The sequence below is a fragment of the Talpa occidentalis genome, unplaced genomic scaffold, assembly GCF_014898055.3.
Source record: "Talpa occidentalis isolate TD23 unplaced genomic scaffold, MPIMG_talOcc4v2.1 talOcc4.15, whole genome shotgun sequence".
Taxonomy (NCBI): Eukaryota; Metazoa; Chordata; class Mammalia; order Eulipotyphla; family Talpidae; genus Talpa; species Talpa occidentalis.
Window position 1 is genome coordinate 17690529 of NW_023601543.1, and position 24077 is coordinate 17714605.

A 24077-nucleotide genomic window follows, 5' to 3' on the forward strand; every position below is an offset into this window, starting at 1 on the left:
CAAATTGTTAGCAGTTCATGCTGTAAAAGGGATTTGGCTATACCCACAAAAGGAAAGGGAAGCAGACTGTTGGTGTGATCAATTTTTAATAGAATTGGTGTGGAGAGAGAAGAATGCGTATTCCTAATAAAACTGAAAATTATCCATGCCCTCGTGGTTGAATGCCCAGCCAAACAGACTTTGGCCCAAAGCAGGACTGCTGAGGCCCAAGAGCTTGCAGAAAGCCAAAGATACCTTCTGACAGGGAACCCCAAGAAAGGGGTTAGGCAGCTCCCAGAGAACTGGGACAGAAGGAGAGAGAGAAAATACAAATACATTATCCACATGAAGTTAAGATAAAGACCACCATTGTCTCTGCCCAGGATCAGGAAGGGCCTCCCCACAGGTCTCACTCATGGGTCTCTTCCAGGTATCTCTAAATGCCTTTGCTCCACATGTCTCTTCCACTTGTCTCTTTCCAGCAGTACCAGGGTGCAAGTCAGAGCCAAAAAGTAAAAGAGCCCACACGTGTTCAGTTATAAGCCAAACATGGCTGCTTAACTCTAACCCTAGTTCCCAGTGACTCTACCCCTAGTTCCCAGTGATTCATCCTGGGAATTGTAGTCCTGGGCATCTGAGATCTCTTCAGCATTGAGATGGGGTACGATCTGTAAAAGCCTCAGGGAACGGAGTTTATTCATGATGTCATTCATGGCTCAGTTTGCTCCTTACCCCAACTCTTCTACACACCAAATTTGTGCATTTAGATTTGTTGGTGTGTCTCAACTGCCCCAGTCTCAATGAATGTGAGGGTGTATATAGGTGTGCCCCATGGTGGAAGGGCTTCCTGTCCAGAGTGGGTTCATGCCTTGTGCCCTGACCTACCCACATAGACTTGGGCCACCTGAGACCCTAAACTGGAATAAGCTATTGGGAAAATGAATGAATACACCTGGTTATTTAATATTAGAAGTATTTGGTGTCTTAGAAGTTTGGTGATGCTCTTATGGCCAGAAATATGCTGTAGGAATGTAATTCTTGTTTATATCAATTAGCCTGTGGTAAAACTGGTTTCATTATACATTGTTTTGTTTAAAGTCAAAGTTTCCAACAATCCATTAACTGTAGTAATAGCTTAGAGTAAGAGTAATAGATTAGAGTAAGCCAGCACTTACCCTATAGTGTCTGCTGAATTCATGTAGCTTTTGCATCATCCTGAAGTTGAACCATCATAATTTGGTGACTGTCTCATGATCTAGTTTGGAGAAAAGACACAAACCTAGTAGAGCAACATAATGCTGTAAAATTACAAACTCAGGGGCCATATTTATGACAAGAATAGTATTGTCATGAGAAAAGAGAATCATTTCTTTTCTAGAATAGTGTATGGAAACTACTGGTTTAGGAATCATCAGACATAGGCAGGCAAATTTATAGAAGTTGAATGACTTGGAACAAAATCACTTCCCCTCTGCAGGCCTTGGGTTCCTCATCTGTAAAATGGAGATGGGGAGGAGAGAGTACTGAATTAGATGAGCCCTATGATTTAAGATTTCCAATCTCAAAGTTTTATATTCCTACTGCATTCAATAAATGAATGGCCACTCATATACTATGTCCAAGCATAATTTACTTGAATTGTCAGGAAAAAGGATATTCATTTTACAAAGGAAGGGGTAAAGCTTCTAAGTAGCAGAGTTAGAACTCAAACCCAGGTTTTCCATACCCCCAAATTCTATGCTTTTTCCATTATGCTGTGTTTCTTGCTGTACACCACACTGCCATTCTTCGTACATTGAAAGAGATATGAACAAAAGGGGAAGCACACATATAAACAAATAGCTTCAGTGCAAGATGGTACAGTATGCCATTGGAAAAGTATAAGCCTTCAGAAAATGTGGAGGATTCTGTGCCTTTAAATCCTAAGAACATAATGAGCACAGTATTATAGCGATCTGCTATATAGAGAATGGACCATTGGCCAGAGAGTCAAGAGCTGTGTGTGTTCTTGTCTTGGCCATGCCACTTATTTACAGTGTCCCTGGACAAATAATTCTCTGGGGGTCTGTTTTCTTGTCTGTGAAATTCCATAATCCAATGCTTCTTTGAGTCCCAAGGACAGAAATCATGCATCTGGTCATGGTTATGAGTATGGACCCGGAGGTCTCAAAAAATTAATGACATGTTAAGTACTTGTGATTTCTTTTTTTTTTTTTTTTTTTAGTGGATATAGGATTTGGGCTGGGCCTGCAATAAATGGGTGTGATTTAGAAAATTCATGAAACATTTTAGTTCCTTTTAAATATACAATGGTAGCTGACTATCTAAAGGAATTCTTTGTGTAAAATGAATGATCACCACTCCCTTGCTATCTGTCTTTTGTTCAGTTCAGTTTTTCATATAGCAGGTTTATTGAAAGGGGGAGCCACCTATACAGAAAACACAATCAAGAATCTGTCATGCTTTGGGGGTACTATTGTCGTTTGTAAATATGAAAATTAAGCGAATGTCTTTCAAATTCAAGTTGGAGGTGGAAGGATTGAAAGAAGTGATTTTTTTTTTCTGTGATCAGCCCTGCAAAGTGATACTCAGCACAAACCAGCTGAGCCCTTTGCTAGGCATCGAAAGCCTCTGGCATTTTTCGGCTTTTCAACTCTCAGTCATTTGGGAGGTGGGACAAAGCCATGCTGTCTACAAAGTTTATCCAGAACGTGCTGGTGTTACAAGAAATCACTTGACATCTATTATGTTTCTCCTGTGGAAGAGAGGTAGCTATCAACTACAATAGCGATTTCTTTTCAAAGGGGTTTAATTGGGGTATTTCTCATGGGCCAAATTCTAACTCACTGTCTTTACGTGTGCCTGCCAGGAAAACAGTGGAAAAATACCAAACAATAGCAACAACAGAAGTCTGAGGACCGCTGTCCCAGGCTGCCCCCTCTGTAAACAGGCACACAGAAAAAAAGGTTTCCCTGCTGCCTAAGCTGCTGCTAATATGGCAGGGCTCCTAGAAAGGTGTGGCCTAGAAAGCTGTGCTTTGCATGGCAATGGAAATACATAAAACAACCTGAACGAACACCTTTAAGCCTACCTTTTACAAGTAGCTCCGAGAGCTTGGGGCCTGGGGGGCTGGCAAAGAGATTAGCTTCATGCCGTTGAGTTACCCACTTGTGAGCTGTTTTTCTGATGTCTGGATTTGCTCCTGTGTAGTTAGGCTGGCATCCCTTCCTGAGGTAAGCCAGAAGGTGGCCTTATATTTTTGTTTGAAGCGTCAAATGATTTTCCTTGCAACAAATTTGTGCCTTTCACTAGTATTTTCCAAAGTGAGACTTTCGCAACTGCTGGAAATGGCTCACTTCTGTTCTGTAACTTAGTGTCTGGTTGATGATTTATTTGTTCAGTAGCAGAAACTATGACAAATTGTGTGAGGCGGCCTCATTTACTTTTTAGCTGCTATAGCCCTGAGAATTTACATGTAAATGCAACTGTGAATGTTTTACATTTCATAAGCGTGCTGCACATGTTTTTGTAAGTTAAGTGACATTTTTACAGATAGACTGAACTTAAACCGCACCCTGCTCCCACTCCCCCACCCCCACCCCACCCTCCCGCCGCCGCAGGTTGTATTATTCTGAAATCCTGATAAGTCTGCCACGCTGTGTTTGCCTGACTGCCAAGTGGGGAGAGTAAGTCTCTGTTTTGTGTTTTCATCTCTCCGTTTCAGACATGCAGAGCAGCCCACACAACCAGTTCACCTTCAGACCCCTCCCGCCGCCGCCGCCGCCTCCGCACGCCTGCACCTGTGCCAGGAAGCCACCCCCTGCAGCGGACTCACTTCAGAGGAGATCAATGACTACCCGCAGCCAGCCCAGCCCAGCTGCTCCCGCTCCCCCAACCAGTACACAAGATTCAGTGCATCTGCATAACAGCTGGGTCTTGAATAGCAACATACCTTTGGAGACCAGGTACTAGTGCTGTTATTGATCTCTTAAAACTTAAGTGTGGGTCGAAGATGATTCCACAGCATGCAGAAGCTCCCTTCTCCATGCACAGCTGCAGAGACACATACACACACAAAGACACACACTTAACTGCACCCGCAAAAGGGCAGACCTCTCCAGGAGCACAGATGTGTACATCAAAACCCACGCCTGCCCACAGACCTAGACTAAAGCCAATGCAAGGGAAAAGATGAAACCACACTTGCATCAACACCCCACAGGCAGACACCCACACAAACATGAAAAGAAGCAATTAGCTAGGCGATCATTGCATCCTCAAAGTTAAAGGCAAGTGTCCCTTATTTTAAGACACTGCCATATTACAGGAAAATCCAAACACAATAGGAGGAACAGCAATAGTTTCCGTTCGATTTATTACAAGAGACTTTGAAAAAGTAATTGGCCTTCAAACATTTTTAGAAACGATTTGCTTCATGAGTTAGAAGTCCATGTGTGATTTTTAAAATGTTGATTCTGCCTTTAGGGTGAAGTTTGATGTTTTGAGCAGAAAATTTCACCTTTTTTTTCCTTGTCACTTCATCTATTTAGGTTTCCAGACTTACTCCTCAAATCTTTGTCATGTGATTAAAGTTCTATCCCTCCACTATTAAGGGTCCCTTGATCATAATAGACTTTAACACTAGATGCAATTAACTGAGAAATTAGTCATAATTTCTAGTCAATCTCTGAAATCATACATTACATGTTTTTATTATGTAGAAAGAAATTACCCAGAAAACCCCAGCATTCCGTTATCTTTTACTCAAGGACTTCCCCTTGTTTTCTATATACCTTATTTAGATCTCCCGCTGAAGCTTTTTCTAAACTCATTTGTACATAAACAATGGGTATATCACTGGTTAAGCAATGTCTGCTGTCAACTCTGATCAACTTTGATCCCAATAGCTGTGAATTGGAAAGGAAAAGGGAGGGCTAATAAACCCACATAACACGTTATTTTTTTCCTTAGCAGCATATTGAGTTAAATGCCAGCGATGGCATCAGAGAATATGTCACCACCAACAAACTGAAAGCCCTATGGCCCGCATCCAGGAAACTAGATCATCCATCACTTTTTAGATTAAGTAGTTTCATTCTGATATTTCTGATACCTTCTAAGAAAAAAAAATACTACAGTCAGCATGTATGGTGAAGATAATCCAATTAGAACTTTACTATTGATAGTTTGTGTATTTTTTAAATGGAAAGCAGTATGGTGAAGGAGGTGAGAGAAGCAAAGCATAATGTACATTTTCTTCAGAGAGTATTTACTAAAAGTGGGGATTTACTGACTCTTCTCTGAATTCCTTTGCAGGGTTAGTGATAGACAGCTTAGGAAATAGTGGGGCAATATGGTTAACTAGCGATCCTGACAAGCAAATACACTTCTTTCATAGAAGAAGCCAAATAACAGGAAATCTGGAAGGAGGATGGGGAATGGGCTCAGGCAAATGGAGAGAGAAAACTATTCTTATTTGAAATGTACATCTAGTCGTGTTTGTACAAACTGCACCCACGGACCTTCTGTATCTATGCAAGGAATGTATTAATTGGTCTCAGTTTCATAAGACGCAGGGAAGAACATAAGTTTTCTTGTGAGACTGAGCAGAGAGTACCTTTTTAGTACATTTGAAAATATATTCACCATCACAAATATGAATTTAAAAAAAATTTAGATGCACTATCAGCTTGATCAGCTAGGATTTTCTAAATATATCCTTTCAAATGTTCGTTTCACATGTAGTCAATAAAAGATAACTCCGTGGGTGCCTGGCACTTACACGTGAGTTGTCTAACCTCTCCGAACCTCAGCTTCCTCATCTGTAAAAATGAAAATAATCATGCCTTTCTCAACAGGTTGCTTGTTAGGGAAAAATCACGCTAGGATAGCAGAAAGTGCCTCACACATTGTAAAACATTTTACAGTTTAAGGGTAATATTGCTAGCCTTACCAAGGAGTCAGCTGCCTCTGCTTAAATATCTCCAAAATAGGATATTAACTCATTATCCTAAGGCATTCTATTCTCTCTTAAACAACTACTGGAATATTCTTGCTGAACTAAAATCCCCCACCTCTTACCTCTGCCCATTTTTTCCCCAGATCTAGTTTAAAGTCTCATATAACTAATAAAATCCTTCTCACACCTCTTACCTGCCACAACAGCTCTTCACTATCCCTCATTCTTTTCTTCTTGAAGCTAAGTGTTTTCCAAGTTCCTTCCCCTGTGCCTCACACTAACTGGTTTCAAGTCCTCCATCTTGATCTCTTTCTTTGGAATACAATCCACTTTTCCCAAACTACTCTTGAAGGGTCATGACCAAGGTTGAATGGAGGTGTCAGTTCTTATTAGGATCTTTGCTTATAAGGATCAGAGGTCATTCAGGTTGCTTCAAGTTATTGAAAACATCTTTTTAAAGTATCTGGTCTGTCTCTGGGAACTCAGGAAACACTGGTCAAGCCCCAAAGTAAGGGAAACCCTATAGATCTCTGGCCCTAATATGACTCAGCAATTCTCTGCAGTTTCTCTCCTCTCTCTTTCTTTGCCAATAGCTTGTCATCAACTTAATGCTTCTTTTGTCTATCACATATTTTCTACTTTTTCATAGTCATGTCTGGTTTCCTCTCTACCACAGTACTCCAGTTGTACCTCCTGTCACCTGTCACTTCATTTCAGCTGCATGTCCCATTGCTAACAGTCTCATTCTATTGCTAGCTCTAAATTTAAAACCTAAGAGAGGAAATTTGACTAGTCCAGTTCATCTTTTTTGTACCAGGCTGTGTTTTAAGTTTCTTGACAAGCCCTGTCAATTATTCTCTCAGGCAACTGAGACTAAAAAGAGAGAAATATCATATGATTAAAAAAAAAAAACAAAAAACAGCCACATGGCCACCTGTGGCTGCCACAAGAGCCAGGGCTGAGAATAGACATGATGTGTCTTAGGTAGAACTCTCAGCGCACAATCACATTGCTTGCCTCATTCAGAAATCCGTGTTAAGATCAACAATTGGTTGTTTACCTTGTCCTAACTAAATATTTCTGCTAATACTATCTGCTCCATTGTCAGCTTTTTTCTTTGGGGCGGGGGAGTCACATAACACTAATACACAGTCACTAAACTCTCAAAGTTTTTGTTTTATTTACCAGGTTCTGAGGTTAAGTCACATTTAATTTAATCTATAACTATATTTTGGAAGTTTTTTAAAATTGTGTTTTTGGAATGGGAGGCTGCGGGTGAATATATGTTTTGGGCCTCAATTTGGTCTAATTTGATTTCATCTTATTAGCCTGTAGAGATATAGCTAAATTCTAATTCTTCCACACGAAATATTTGCATTGTATTGCTCTCATAATTGTGCCATCTGTAGGTTCGTTAGGTATGCATTCCTCAGTTTTATGTCATTATTAAAAATGCTACATAGGACATGATCAAGGTCGGAGCTCCATGGCAGGTCCATGCAGGTTGACATTTATCCATCAGGCAGCATTATTTTACAAGCATCCAACCCATATTTCTCCATCTTGTTCACAGGCATGTCATGTGAGACCTTGTCAAAAGCCTTGCTGATATCCAGATACAATATGCCTACATTTTTACTGATCTGCCAGTCCAATAACATGTCAAAAATAGAAGTGAAATGAGATTTGTCTAACCTGACTTGTTCTTAGAGAATTTATGCTGCCTTCTCATGTTTACTACTTTTTTCTAAGCACTTACAAATCATCCTTTTAATAACCTATTCCAGCATTTTGTACTCAATCAACATGATGTTTCTTGGTCTAGTCTAAGGAACCCATGTACTTCCTGTTCTTTTTGAAAATCAAAGCCAATATTTGCTGTCTCCACTCTTCTGACACATTTCACCCACATCACTGTCTCAAAACCTTAGCAACTATGACTAGGCAAGTCAATCTACAAGAGCTCACCACTTGGGATATCATTTTAATTCATTTTGAACAGCCTAGTGTCTTCTTATGGATACTTTGCCTGTCTTCATTTGTGGTCACTGATATTTATATTACCCTTTTGAGTCTATGAACACTCTTTTTCTTTTTTTTTAATAATAAATTTTATTTTTATAATCCCCATACAATTGCAACCCCCTTATTTTGATCCCAATCCCTCCCCTCCCGCCCCTTACCCCCCATAGAGTGTCTCTGGTTCATAGTTTTTTGTTGATTTTGATTTTCACTTTCTTATAGTTATTCATTTTCCTGGTCCCTTATTTAAGTATTCTAGATTCCTGCTATGAGTGAGACCAACCGGTATTTTTCTTTTTCTTTCTGGCTTATTTCGCTGAGCATGATCCCTTCCAGCACCATCCATGTTGCTGCAAATTGCATGTGTTTATCTTTTTTGAATGCTGAGTAATATTCCATGGTATATATGTACCACAACTTCTTGATCCAGTCATCTATTTTTGGGCATTTGGGTTGTTTCCAAAGCTTAGCTATTGTAAATAGTGCTGCTATAAACATAGGGGTGCTGGTGCTCTTTGGAATTGATGTTTCTGTGTCCTTTGGGTAAATACCTAGGAGTGGAATTGCTGGATCATATGGAAGCTCTATGTTTAGTAGGTCCAGAAATCTCCACACAGCTCTCCATAGTGGTTGGACCAGTTTGCACTCCCACCAACAGTGCAGGAGAGTTCCTTTTTCTCCACACCCTCGCCAACATTGGTTGTTGCTAGTTTTTTTTTAATATGTGCCATTCTCACTGGTGTTAGATGGTATCTCATGGTAGTTTTGATTTGCATTTCCCTGATTACAAGTGATGTTGAACATTTTTTCATATGCCTGTTGGCCATTTGCATTTCCTCTTCAGAGAAGTTTCTTTTTAGCTCTTCTGCCCATTTTTTGACTGGATTATTTTCTTTGTTGTTGTTGAGTCTCATCAGCTCTTTGTAGATTTTTGTTATCAGTCCTTTATCATTAGTGTTGTATGCAAAAATGTTCTCCCAGTTGGTGGGGTTTCTCTTTGTTTTTTTTATTGTCTCTTATGCTGCGCAGAAGCTCTTTAATTTGATGTAGTCCCAGCTGTTTATCTTTGCCTTCACTATCACTGCTTTGGTTGATGTGTCTGTAAAGATGTCTTTGATGTGAATATCACATAGTGTTTCGCCTATATTTCCTTCTATGTATTTTATGGTTTCAGGTCTTATGTCTAGTTCTTTAATCCATTTTGAGTTGATTTTTGTGTGTGGTGTGAGGTAGTGGTCAAGCTTCATTCTTTTGCATGTAGCGACCCAGTTTTCCCAGCACCATCTATTGAACAAACTTTCTTTGCTCCAATGCATAGTCTTTGCTCCTTTGTCAAAGATTAGTTGACCATAAATCTTTGGGTTTATTTCTGGATTTTCTATTCAATTCCATTGGTCTGTATGTCTGTTCTTGTTCCAATACCATGCAGTTTTGATGATTATGGCTTTTTAGTATTGTTTGAAGTCTGGTAGTGTGATGCCTCCATTCCCTTCTCTTTTTTTTCAGGGGAGCTTTGGCTATTCGGGGTTTTTGGTGATTCCATATGAATTTCATCAATAATTATTCTATTTCTTTGAATAATGACATTGAAATTTTGATTGGAATAGCATTGAATCTGTATGTTGCTTTTGGTAGGATGGCCATTTTAATAATGTTTATTCTTCCAATCCATGAGCAGGGGATGTCTTTCCATTTCTTTGTGTCTTCTTCTATTTCTTTTAACAGTGTTTTATAGTTTTCTTTGTATAGGTCCTTTACCTCTTTTGTTAGATTTATTCCCAAATAATTGATTTTTTTGTTTATGAACACTCTTTTTCACGAAGAAAATTAGTAGTTGAGAAGGCTCCCCTGATCTTGGTCATCAAATAAGCATAGGTTTTAAGTCTATCCTGTCCTTGCTCTTCTTGCTCTAACCATATTTAAATTAAAAAGCACAGAAATTTTTCTGTCATCTTTAGCAGTTTTTCTGCCGAGCGTATGACCCTCCTTTCATTATTTTTATCACACCCTGTTAAATTAATTTATCCTTAACTTTGATGCTTTTTATTTTGGTACATGTTTTAGAAACCAGCACAGGTATACTTGTTTCAATAGGAAACAGATTTTCCCAACTCATAATTCATCTCCTTTTTTAGAGTGTCTCAGAACATGGAATCATACCTACTTCACTTTAGGAAGGAACTGCTTTCCTCAAGCCTAGGATTTTTGCTTCATGATGTACTTATTAACTCAAAGTTAAAATGGTTGCCTTCTCTGAAGGTCCTATCACTTTCAGCTCATCGACTTCTCCTTTTTTAGTCAGTGAGAGACAAAGTCTTCTTATCATTTTCTCTACCTTCTGGGTGGAGTTGTCAGCAAGGTAGGGGAGCTTGGGGACTAGTCATATGATACATCTGGCAGGAGTCTGTGGAGTTTAAATCACTCATGTTTACTATACTTTATTTTTTCATAGTTCTAGAGGCTTAGAAGTCTGAGATCTAGGCACTGGAAAACTCAAAAGCACTGGTGAGACCCCACTTCCTAGTTCAGAGACTGCTTTCTTTGTGCGTGTCCTCACATGTTGGGAGGGAAAATGGGAGTTTCTCATTTTTCCTTTATAAGGGCACTAATCTCACTTATAAGGGCTCCACCCTCATGACCTAATCAAATCCCAAAAGCTTCATCTCCAATTGCCATCACTCTGAGGAGTAGAATTCAATATTTGAGCATGGGGGAGGGGTGACATAAGTATTCAATTTATAGAAATCACCAAATTCCAATGATTACATTCACTCCCTTCTCTAGATTTTTTTTTTTTTTTGTGGGACCCTCACCTGCGGCCGGGGATCGAACTGGCACTGCAGATGCTGCGGGCAGCCTCACAACCCAGTGCTCAACCGCTGCACCACCAGGAGAGGCCCCCTTCTCTAGATTTTGATGGTGCTTATCTGTGAGGTTTTGTGAGACTACCCTGTGATATTCTCCAGAACAACTTTGGGATTGTTCTGAAATGTATTGGCCACCCAGTACATTCAGGATTATGTCTTATCCTGATCCCTCCCTTACTCAGAGATCAGCCTTTCTAGCTCCTCCTCAAATCAGCATTCACATTATTTGGAGTATCATTTGGGGGGATGGAGCGAACTGGAAAGAGGACATGCAATGCCAATTATGGAGAGTCTGAGAGATATGTGTAAGTGTTTATCTTCAGACACCCTGAACTAAGTTACTTATATGGTGGTGAACTTGGACACATTACTTAACTTCCATGGGCTCCAATTTCCCCATCTGTTATATGGAGAATATTAGAAGAAAATGAAATATATATAGAGTGTCTGCTCGTAACTGGATGCATAGAAAATCTGCAATAAATATTGTTATCAATGTAAGAGCCTGACACTGTCCTTTTGGTAAGAAGAGAGATTCAGAGTCACAATGATTCAGAGATCCATGTTAGCTTTAATCTCTTCTGGAAACATCCAATGCTCATATAAAAGCCCTAGTCTATGAGTTATTGAGCATGCCCTGCACAGTAAGGTATTCAGCAAGCATTTAGTAATTGTGTATCATGCATTGCCACTACTATAAAGAATAAGAGTCCCTGTACTCAGGAAACCTATGGTCTAGCACTACTACTAATTATGGTAGCTAAATACACAGCATCTCTCTAAGAGAAATACTATTCTAAGCTCTTGTTTATCAACTGCAGACACTATTAGTGTTCCCAATATCAATTGAGAGATAAGGAAATTGAGGCACAGAGAGGTGAAGAAGTAGCAGATCCTGGACCCTGTGGTATGCAAGGTGAAGCAAAATAAATGACAATGACATGATAAGTACTTTATTAAATTTAAGTAATGCCCTGGTAGGAACACTTGGAAGGGGTAGATATAACCCAGATGGGAATAGTGGTGGCAGCAGAAATATTTAGGTAGGTGGAAGAGGAAAAATAGAAATTGCCCTGAGAAAATGGTCTAAAAATCATTTTTGATTTAAAATCGTGAGACGGCATTAGGTGAAATATGGAGGTAAGAGCATTCTGGGATGTGCATATTGCAGTCAAAGTCATGCATAGTCACCCGTTACCCATTTCGGTAATATTAGATATTATTCTTCCTCTCCTTTTACTCCATTTGCTATTTTAACTGTCTTTACTAAGTCAGCTATTCTGTGAACAAATACGTTCCTTCCAATACTAATAAGAGATAATCATTCTGGAATCAAATGTCCATAATTTTTAAACTATGAGCCAAAAATCTAAATTTCATTCTGAAATTACTGCTGTTAAATTGACATATTCTCCTGCCTTATTCAGGGACCTACCCTTGCTTATACTAGAGTTTTAGGATCCTCTTAGTCTGTAATTCTTCTCTATAAAGTCCCTTTTCTCTCCCAGTGGGATGAGTCCGACTGCCAAAACTGTCATATAGCATTATACCTTCCCTATGAAAGCTGTAAGAGTAGTTAATAATTTGGATTGCAGGAACCAATAGATGGGAGTTTTAGATTCAGCTCTGCTCCTTAGAAGCTCTGTGTTCTTAGGCAACTTACTGAACCTTCCTGACCCTCATTGTCTCTATCTTAATTAAATTAAAAAATGGTTGAATAGAACCTAAATCATGAGATTGTTAACAAGGATTGTTTCAGAATTTGCATGAGATTTTCACTCTCATTTTATTTTATTTTTTTTTTTAAATTTTTTTTTTTTTTTAATAGAGGCATGCTTTATTTATTTATTTATTTGTTTGTTTGTTTGTTTTTTTTTTTTTTTTTGTTTTGTTTATACATGCACTGGGTACAGTCAGAAGCGCGGGAGGGTGAGAGAATTCACCAGAGCCAGAGCGGGGAGCAGAGCAGGCAGAAGGACCGAAGTACACTGCTGAGGGGAGCAGCGGGCGGCAGGAGAGGTCTGCGCGCCATGTGGGACCCTCCTCCAGTGGCCGGGGAGCAGCCGGGGATCGAACCGGCGCCACAGAGGCTGCGGGCAGCTTCGCAACCCAGTGCTCAACCGCTGCGCCACCGGGGAGGCTTCACTCTCATTTTAATTTCTTCCTCTATTTATGTTCTTATTTGTGTCTCACTCCTTCCTTCTCCATCCCCTTGGAACCACTTTTTGCTCCACTCTAGAATCCTGCGAATTTTTTGCTCCACTCTAGAATCCTGAGTTATTGCTTTCCTTTCTTTATTGGTCTGTCCATTCTATCCATGAGCTTAGAGTGTGAACAAATTGTTCTGCTTTTAACACTTGGTTAAGTGGAGTGATGTTCATTTCTGTCAGGAAACGTATGTCAGATGTCACCTACTTCCTGCAGAGCACCAAGACAGTGCTCTCAATTTCTTGATCTCTTCATCCAGATTCACTTTGAAATGAAATTACAGCCATTTTTGGTTTCCCTGATTACTCTCTTTGCTGTCCCCCACTTCAAACTCCTAACTCAAAGTTTAATTGATAATCTTACTCATTAAGAATTATTTTTGAGTATTGGCTCTAGGCCCTAACTAACTTTGCTTAACCTGCTTTTAATGATGATGTAGACCTTGACAGGTTCTGTTTACCAAAATGAATCTTACTTAAAGATTTTCTGTGATATGCAATACTATGAGAATTTAGATCTGATATTAATGTAACTACTTCTTCAATTCATAAAGACAAATTAGAATTATGTGGAGGAGTCAGGCCTGGCCAGAAAAGTAGGTAGCAGCCATCTTCATTGATTTTTAGCATGTTCTGACAGATGGCTGTAGCTTGGTATGAGGCTAGCTGGTCTTGCTGGCCTTAAGCCAATGTGACAATTAACTGGAGTCAACAGTGTTATTTTTATGAAAGAAGAGCCAGGGCCATTGGCGGAGGAGATGTTGGCAAAGAATGGAAAGCAAAATGAAATCTATATGACCACTGCTTGTTACCAGATTTCTAGAGCTAGTGTCTATCTTGGGGAAATAAGAATCATTTGGAAGAAATATTCATTAGTGGTTATGGCATTGATTTAAATATCTATAGAATAATACTCTTCAAATTTAACCCATGAATGTAAGTTCCCCAATGGTAGTTATATTTCTTTGTTATATAGTACCACAAAATCTACCTAACGTAAGTATTTTTATCTTTAGAACATTTACAATGGAAAAATAGATTTAGAGACATAATTTTTTCCTTCAATAATGACTAGCAGGGGAAAAAAAACCCTCAGAATGTGCATATTCAGTGCTTAGATCCAACAATATCTCATGCTTTAATCCTTTAACAGCACTGGGGTTAGCAAAATCTATCTTCAGCCACAGATTTAAAGATTCTTTTTAAGACAGGAAAAGGCTACGTAGAACTAATCTATGACCTATAAATCCTGTTTACTACAGATGAACAGGAATCAACCAAGCTTTTCAGCCTACACCAAATGATGGATGTGGAATATGTTAAATTTACATGAAGGAGAATTCTGTAGCCTTAAAAATATATTTTGCATATGGAGAATAAAAATATTTCTTTAATAGTCTATTGTACTCAGACAGTGGAGAGCATTATTTGGGAGATTATCATTGTACAGATTTTAGTCACTTTGGTGGTGGTATTATTTTTAAAGATGCTTTTGAATTGACTATTCTTAGTTTCATTTCAAAATAAAAACCAAAGGCAAACATAATATGTTTTATTTTAAAAGGAAAGGAAATCTCACCATAGGTGAGATGAAATCTGGTTTTAATATGGAGAAGATTTATTTAGCACTCCAAATGTGAATCTAAACAGATGTTTAGGGATTTTTTTAAAAAAAATGAGTTAGTTGGTGAAATATAGCAAACAAAAATTAAAATTTAGAGGAATATCTATGCCATCTTTATGCTCTCCCTCATCATATATTGTTATATATATACTTCCCTATCCTCGGTCATACATTTAAAGCAGAAATATCTGGTTTTGATTAGAAAGAAACTAATTTTAACAACTTCATTGACAATGAACTTACTTATTCAGTTAATCATAATAAATATTTTCATTGCCATGTCAAGTTGATAGACACTTATCTTTTATATTTTACTAAAAGTATGAAATATATTTGAAGTAGCAAAAAAATGATTTTGTTGTCAATTCTTTTTCTACAGGCATGTGCCTCTGTGTGTGTGTGTATGTGTGTGTGTGTGTAAGAAATTCCACTGAATATCTCCCTTGGGGAGAATCCAGCTGGTCCTTTATTAATTCCACAACACAAAAATGTTTGTAGCTTTAAAAGCAAAAGATAAGATCAGGTTGTCTTCAGGTCTTTGAAATGTCTTTTTAAGAATTGTGAAAGTTTGGTACTGAATATTCCATTTAAAGAAGCTGGAGCTCAAAAAGAATCACCCCCTTTGGTGAAGAGATAAGCAAATAAATAATAACATCTGCTTTTCATGCTGTCAGTATTTTTTTTCAGTGTGATATCTGAGGGTATAAGAATGTGCATAATGCAAATATTTTAAGTGAAAAACAATTCAATATAAATACTATGATGAACTAATTCTAGCATAGATAAGATTTAACAAAACTTGAGGAATATTTGTTGAGTGCCCATAATGTACCAGGTGCTGTTCTAGTTGCTGAACACTGTTCTACCCACTGTTCTAGTAGCTACAACAGAAAACAAAATCTCGGCCTTTATGGATTTTACATTTTAGTGGGAATGGGGGGGGGACAGCCTAGGGTAATTTTTACTCATATTGAGGTTAATAATATTGCAGGACTGGGGGTCCAGTTAAAGGTGATGTGGGAGAAAAGGGTGAGAAGTTGAAGATACCTCTCAAAAGTCTTCCTTTATGAACATTCATTTTCCTACAACAACTTTCATAGAACTCTCTTCTATCTGTGCTCTCAGAAACACCCTGTGCATGTAACAATGAAGACCTTACTCTTTGTAGGTTGTACTTCATGAATCCTATTTACTAGATTTATTTCCTGTTGCAACCAGAGTTAAGAACTATGGCTACTTTTTGTTTTTGTTTTTTTTTTTACTTTGACTCTTTAGTGCTCAGTTCATATCATTCAATGAAAACTTTGTAGGGTACATGGACAGACAGGAATAACTGAGAAAAGAACTAAAAAGGGAGGAGATTTCTGAAATTAGGAACAGTAGTTAATGGAAGCAATGAGGTTTATTTTGAAGACACTGAAGCATCTTTATAAGATATCCATTTTGAAAAGTCCAATATCCAACAAATGTTTGAAAATAAGGATCTGGGTTCCAGAAGAGGAGGAGAAAAAGGTTTTCTCCTCCCACTTACCAAATGTTTACTGTATCATAAATATTCTGCCAAACCATTATCACATTTATTCTAATTTACAGATTTTTAAATTGAGCCTTAGAGAAGTTAAACAGAGTATCACTAGGTTAATGGAGCCAGTTCAAATCCACATCTGTCTGATTCCAAAGCAGTGGTAGACATGGATAATTAAGAGTTTAATTGGTAAATATAATCACTGAATTTCTGCGAAGGGCATAGGAAATATTGAAACACCTAGACAGTTCAGTGCATGAAGACCATAACCCAAACCATGGGAACACTTGCTTCTTAAGATTACAAGGAGAAAATACTAGCATAGGTGACTGAGGAGTAATCATAGAAGAGAACAAACAAGAGAGGACCAAAATTCAAGGAGATTGTGATCATGATTTCAAATGCCTCAGAGGAGTCAAATAGAATGTGGATGAGAAGACACCATTGATTCTGTCAATTACAGACTCCTTGACTTTAAAGCAGCTAAATTTCAGAACAGTGATGAGATTGAAATTAGATTGCAATGGGTTTGAAGAATCAGTAAGTGGTAAGAAAATGGATATAGAAGGTGACTACTCTCTAGAAATGCAATAGTACATTAAGAAGAAGCTGAATCAGGTCAAACCTTTCATATAAATTAGAAGGAAGAAAATGAAGAGGAACTACATTCAGTAAGGAGGTACACGGTAGTCACTGTGATGACGATGTAGTTTGCAGAAACTGACAAACCAAGTTGGAGAGCAAGTTTGTTAATAATAAAGAATATGGAAACTGCAGGGATGACCACATAATGCTAAAGAAAACATGATCCCACACAGTAGTACCAGCTTCCCAGATTGCCAAATCTCAATAAGGGTAGGTTGCTGCTGCTGCCTCTGGGAAATAATAAATTTCCTGGATGTAAGCAGTTTGCTTTTGCTGTTGTCATACAGAAGGGTGGTATTATATCATCCCACCCCTATTTAAAGTTGTCTCTCAAATATGCTATATTTCCAAGGACAGACAGCTATCATTAGCCAATTCAATATTATAATCTAGACTTTCTGTCTACATCTAGCATACACAAAACACAAGGCAGTCCCCTGTATATTTAATACTGATATATGTACAAACAGGGCTTTCATTGAAAACATAAATACTAATTTATGACTATTTCCATTCAACTATCAAAATATCAAGTGCAACATAAAAACACAGATATCATCGATTCTTTTCTTTTGTCGCATAATATTAGCCTCCTAAGTAATTTATCTTCTGGAGTAAAATATCCACAATCTGCTATTTCTCTCACCTTTCAACGAAAATAATTGGCTTTCTGCAATCTGCAACTTGATCTTTCAAATTTTGCCATTGCCATACTGAATAGCATCATTAAGATATTGTAGTAAGTTTTATGGCAACATGGCTGGTTACTTCTTAGTAGGTACACTTGTAGCTAAATATTTTTTCCTACTTATATTCAAGAGACTCATGTGTATGCATATATAGGCACCTGTGTATATGTAAGTATAATTTTATAATTTCCAAAATCCTTTCACTTCTTACCTCATTTTAAACTTTAAGCAAGGACACTGAGAAAGGTGACTTAATAGTAATCATGCCCAATTTAGGGCCTCCCCTGGTGCCACAGCATTTGAGCGCTGGGCTGCGAAGCTGCCCGCAGCATCTGCAGCGCCAGTTCAATCCCTGGCCGCTGGCAAGGGTCCCACATGGCGCAACAGACCTCACCTACCACGCCCGCTGCTCCTCTCAGCAGTGTATTTCGTCAGTCTGCCTGTTCTAGTCCCCGCTCTGGCTCTGGTGAATTCTCTCACCCTCCTGCGCTTCTGACCGTACCCAGTGCTTGTATAAATAAATAAATAAATAAATAAACAAACAAATAAATAAATATTTTAAAAAATCGTGCCCAATTTAAAGATAAGGAAATTGGATCTTGGAGAATTTTAATAATGTGTCCATATGGAAGTTACCTGGAAAGCAGGACTTCAGGTAACTGATCCAGTACTCTTTACACTGTAACTGTTTGTCTCTGGAATATAATGACTCCCAAGCCATTCACCTTTTTAACTTTGGTAAATATTTACAGTTAAGTTAATTTCCTGCCTGAAGACATAATCTATTTATATTAAAGTCCAGATGTGCCTAAATGTCCAGAAAATGAGGGGTTCTGGTTAATCAGAGTTGGTGATTAGCTTAAGGTTAAATAGAACTTTTAAAAAATTATCCTGGATTTTCGAGTTGAAAATCATTCTTAAATAAGAATTTACTTTCCATTTTAATCCAAATGATCATAACTTAATCGTTTATAATTGAAAAGCTTGCAGTATGTCAGTTGTGATTTTGAACTAATTTTATTGTCTAGCACTCTACATCTAGAGGATATTATAAAGTGATCAGAATGTTTAGTGGCCCAAGGCTAGTCTTTGCAAATATCAGTCAGCCTCTTGTGAGTTTTTGAATAAACCCTCGCTGTAAACTTGAGTCCAAGTTTAATTGTCCCTCTAAAGAGCTATGTGACCTTAATAATGTCTCTTCCTCTTAACCTCATTTTCTTTTTTCTCTTTTTTAGCCATCCTTGTTTCTTGTTTATTTTTTCACCATATAGGATTGTTGTGTTCACCATAGTTTTCCCACCACAAAAGTGCCTCTTGTCCTCCACTACATACATTTTCTTCAACAGTGAGTTGAAGAAATAAATCTAAATGATGTTTGAGGTGCTTCCTGGCTTTACTAGCTCTGTTATTCTGTGGTTTGCCTTCTTGTCATTAGCTTCTCCACTGAGAGACTCCACCTCCACTGAGCTTTCCAGTTAGTTTGTTTCTAATTAATCACAAGATTACTAATTCTAGGTGAGGTTCCCAAACAAGTCAGATAAATTTAAGTTGAACTACCATGACTCCTTCAGAATATCCAATAGCCAAGAGGAAATGAGGAAGATACTACACATCTGTCTTTCCATTGGTGGCAATAATCGCAGTTAAGAAAAGTTTTAAAGGCTATGTGAGGGCAGTACAAGATTAGTCTGTGAGTCTGTTTTGCCTGATACACAATAGTGCCCAATAAAGTTTTGTTAAATAAGTGAATTTAAGAACAAAATCCTTCATAGAGATGGTACTAAAGATGCAAAACCTTATATAGATAGAAATTACCTTACGTTGAGTCATATTGTGAAGCTGCAGTAGTTTCAATATTTCCTTTCATATTCCCATTCTGTGTCTAATTATTAAATAAATATAACTTCATTGTATGTTTCTTATTCAATGATAAAAATGCAGTTTGGGGCCTCTCTGGTGGCACAGGTGGTTGAGCGCAGTGCTGTGAAGCTGTCCGCAGCCTCTGCAGTGCCGATTTGATGTCCGCCGGCCTCGGAGCAACCCACATGGCGAGCAGACCTCACCTATCTCTCCTGCTGCTCCCCTCAGCAGTGTATTTCATCAGTCTCCCTATTCTCCCCACTCTGTCTCTGGTGAATCCTCTCACCCTCCCACACATCTGGCCTGTACCCTGGCTCTTGTATAAAAAAAAAAATGCAGTTTGGATTGGGTTTAAGTTTCAATCAGCCCTTCTATACTGAATCCATGATGATATTTCCCCTGATTAGTGACAATGGTGCTGAGAGAAAATAAGTTCAGATTTAATATTAATATGTTTATTGAGAGGTCAAAGAAGTACATAAAATCATTATGCTGTTGAAGATGACCTTACCTTGTTTATCTTCTTATGCTGTCCTTGAATGATTAAAGTGAACCAGTATGTTTCTTCTTTGCACTCTTGACAACACAAGTCAGGGAACCGGGGAGAGAATATTTCCATGGAAAGAAGGCATGATAACCACAAATTCTCCTGTACTCAAGGGGGATTTCAGTTACTGAGTCTCAGAGATGAACTTGACAGTTTCTTAAGTGACCTAACCAAGGGGAGTTAATGTGATTATATATTCTGCATGTTTTAATCAATAGTTCAGGTTTTAGATTTATGCTTCATGGCAGGTTCATGAGAGTACAATTTGAAAAGCAGTTTTGAAAACTGAAAGAAAATGTTGTCTATTCTCCATATCTTACAAATATTTCCATGTTTGGTGAGCAAGGGTAAATGTTTGAGGCAATTATGAGTGAGTTGTATATGTTCTCTGGACCTAGGGTTCAGGATATTTGTTTGGATGATTGACCAATCCCAAGTGCCAATAGTCTCCAGGGAGGAACAGCTGGGAGCTTAAGAGGAGATAAGATCAAGAGCGATAAGCAAGAGAATACTTCTCTGAGCCTCCCTGGTGGCACAGACGGTTGAGCACAGTGCTGTGAGCCTGTCCACAGCCTCTGTGGTGCAGGTTCGATCCCAACTTGCTGGGGAGATAGCCACTTGGTGTGGCAGACCTCTCCTGTTTCGCCCACTGCTCCCCTCAGCAGTGTATTTCAGTCAGTCTTTTTGTTCTGTTCCTCACTCTGTCTCTGGTGCATCCTCTCACACTCCCATACATCTGGCCTGATCCCTGGTTCGAAAGAAAGAAAGAAAGAAGGAAGGAAGGAAGGGAGGGAGGGAGGGAGGGAGGGAGGGAGGGAGGGGAGGGAGGGAGGGAGGGAGGGAGGGAGGGAGGGAAAGAAAGAAAGAAAGAAAGAAAGAAAGAAAGAAAGAAAGAAAGAAAGAAAGAAAGAAAGAAAGAAAGAAAGAAAGAAAGAAAGAAAGAAAGAAAGAAAGAAAGAAAGAAAGAAGAAGAAAGAAAGAAAGAAAGAAAAGAAAGAAAGAAAGAAAGAAAGAAAGAAAGAAAGAAAGAAAATACTTCTTTAGAAGTAAGGAAGTTGAATAATGAACATAGGGAGAGTCAAGAATGTATAAGAATAAACCCTAAGCTCTAAGTTCCAGCCATCCTGTGTCAAATTTGGTTTCCCAAATATGCCATAAGGAAATTAAATATGTCAAAACTGCATGTTCCAATGGAGTAATCATTTTAGAGCAAGGATTCTCAACCTTGCCACTACTGATAATTCAGATTGGATGATTTATTGTCTTGGGAGCTGTCCTGTACACTGTAGGATGCTTAGTAGCATCCATGGCCTCTACCTATTAAATGCCAGCACCATACTCCCCTCAATTGTGAAACCAAAATTATCTTCAGATATTGCCAAGTGTGCCGAGTGTGCCATTTTGTCCCCAGGTGACAAACACTTGTTTAGATGAATGACAAGGCAAAGTCTATTGTTTTCCTTACCACCTATTGTTTTCCTTCCCATCCTTTTTTTTAAGATTTTATTTATACAAGAACTGGGGTATAGGTCAGAGGCGTGGGAGGGTGAGAGAATTCACCAGAGACAGAGCAGAGAGCAGAACAGGCAGACGGACCAAAGACACTGCTGAGGGGAGCAGGAGGCGCAACAGGAGAGGTCTGCCGCACCATGTGGGCATCTCCCTGGCTGTCCGGAAATCGAACCTGCACTGCAGAGGCTGTGGACAGCTTCACAAGCACAGCGCTCAACCTGCTGCGCCACTGGGGAGGCCCTAAATCCATCTTCAGACTCCATAGTTTCTGGTATCTGTTCCTATTTTCCCTCTTCCTACTCCTTTCTTCTGAAGCTTTGGCCAGAAGAGTTACATAATTCTTCAGTCTATAGCATAATTTAGGTTGAAAACCACTGCTATAGATTAAATGTTTGTATGTCCCCAAAATTCATATGTGGAAGACTTACTAATACCCAGACTGATAGTATTATGTGGGCATTTGGGGAGATGATTAGATCATGAGGGCAGAGTCCTCAATGCCCTTATAAAAGAGACCTCAGATTGTATCCTAGCCACCTTCTCCTACTTGAGGACACATGGAGAAGTGGACATATGCCGCCCACAAGAGGTACTTACCACAGTCCTACCAATCTGGCACTTTGATCATAAACTTCCAGACTCCAGAACTTTGAGAAATGAATTTCTGTTGTTTATAAGTCACCCAGTTTATGGTATTTGTTACAACAGACCTAATGTACTAAGATAATCAATCAACTAAGTCCACTGAGCTCTAACTCCTCCATGCCACAGTCCACTGCCAGCTAGTTTTTTTTCAGACAATAGCAACTCCTCATATGACTTTATCCCCTTTTACCTTTTCATATGCTGCGTGTCTATGTAAGTCTTAAAAGGAATATATTTTTGAGGCATTATAATATATACTAGTTTATACATATACTTCATTGGCTTGTTTTCTGAGAATGCAAAAATCTGGAAAAACATAAATTGTGTTTGCTGATTATGTAAATCAGCCCCAACAGCTTATAGAAAGGGGGACTGGTGTGAGACCAACAGAAAATTATCTTTTGTCCTTTCATATATTGCCTCTTACTATCTATCTATCTACCTACCAACCTACCTAACATCTATACCTACCTATCATCTGTGTCTACCTACCTACCTATCATCTATATCTACCTACCTACCTATCAAATTTTCTTTCTCATTCTCTCCCTTTCTCTTCTATATTCTTTACTCTTCCTATCTTCATTATTCTCTCTCCCACCTTTACTTTAGATTTACACTGCTCTTGGGCATTTTTTAGCTCTTCTGATATTGTGTTTTGCTAAAAAAGCTTACAAGGACACGGAAGCCTGAAAGAAAATGGCACGTTTGGGAAACCACACATGGCAGAGGATGGCCGGAGCTTAGAGGACATTGGAGACAATCGTCGGAGTGAAGCAGAGAGGCCTGCATGAGGTCAGATCATGAAGGACCTTATAAAAGTGGTACAACTTCATTTCAAAAATAGAGAAAAACAGGAACTCACAAAGAAAAAGAACTATGAATTCTACCAACCAGATAGTTAACATTAAGATTTCCATGTGTTCTTCTCAATCAGATCCCTATAGAATAGGCTTCTGGAGTTGTATTTGTTTTTGTTTTTGTTTTTGTATATGCAGGAAGGGTAACATATAGTTGTACTTATAATGTGCATATTAACATCTCCCCAACATGGAAGATGGGTAATTGCTTTAGAAATTTTCTGGGTAATAGAAATACAAAGTCTTTAAAACTAATCAAGTAAAAAATGATTAAAAAAAAAAACCAGGATAATCTCAGAGGGAAAGGAGGGGTTGATACATATAGTCAGGCCTAATGAGGGGTGAAACTCTTTCCATCATTCTAGATCTTTCTGCAGTCACATATTTTATCTCTGCATCTCTCTGCATATACTCTGTTTCTAGGCTTCATTTTAGATGGTATTTATCTATTCCCCTATTGTGGTCTGACTCCAACTCTGGGTCAATGTGATCTTATATTTTGGTTTCCCTAGCTGGCAGGGTATGTGTGGCTAATTTATACGCACACACACACACACACATACACCCTACATAGAGAATGAGAATAATGTCTGTGAAGTTGGATATCCATTTCTGGTCCACTAACTATAGCTGTAAGCATTGGAGAGTATGGTTGGGAGTGTCATGGATAAGGATGGTCTGCCCAGAGCTCTGTGCTGAGAAATGATGACCAATATATCTAATATGCTTATGTGCTTAAAAACTCTTGACATATTCTGTGAATTTTTAGCGTTCTATGGAATAAATGCACTAGATTCCTTCTGTATTTAAGTCTCCTTTCTTTTAGTCAGTAGATAAAGAAGGAGATTGATGGTCATGAGTGGGAAAGTTTTAGGGGCAAAGACTGGAAGTGCCAAACCTCATGTTTGCTCACACTTTGCATTTCAGAATCCAGATCTTAGTCACACTTAATAGAAATTGTGATTTGGAAATATATTCCTATCTGTACCCTGAAAGAGAGGAGAACATGGGTGTTGGTGAAGAGCTTACAGTTTCTACATCTGGCTACATCTTTGATTTAGAGAGTAATATTTCAGAAGACAATCTGCCCTTTGCCAGCTTTTCCCTTAGAGAATTGTATGCTAGGTAGGTTAGAG

At 38.6% G+C, this 24077-nt stretch overlaps 1 protein-coding gene across 3 annotated transcripts in view; it reads left to right on the plus strand.

The window, feature by feature from the left end:
- Positions 1 to 24077, plus strand: part of TENM1 (teneurin transmembrane protein 1) — a 734894-nt gene that overhangs the window by 400967 nt on the left and 309850 nt on the right. For all 3 annotated transcript variants that reach the window (XM_054695568.1, XM_054695569.1, XM_054695570.1), the window contains one exon: positions 3704 to 3944. In XM_054695568.1, the coding sequence (XP_054551543.1) occupies positions 3704 to 3944 (241 nt within the window). The remainder of the gene's footprint in view (positions 1 to 3703; positions 3945 to 24077) is intronic.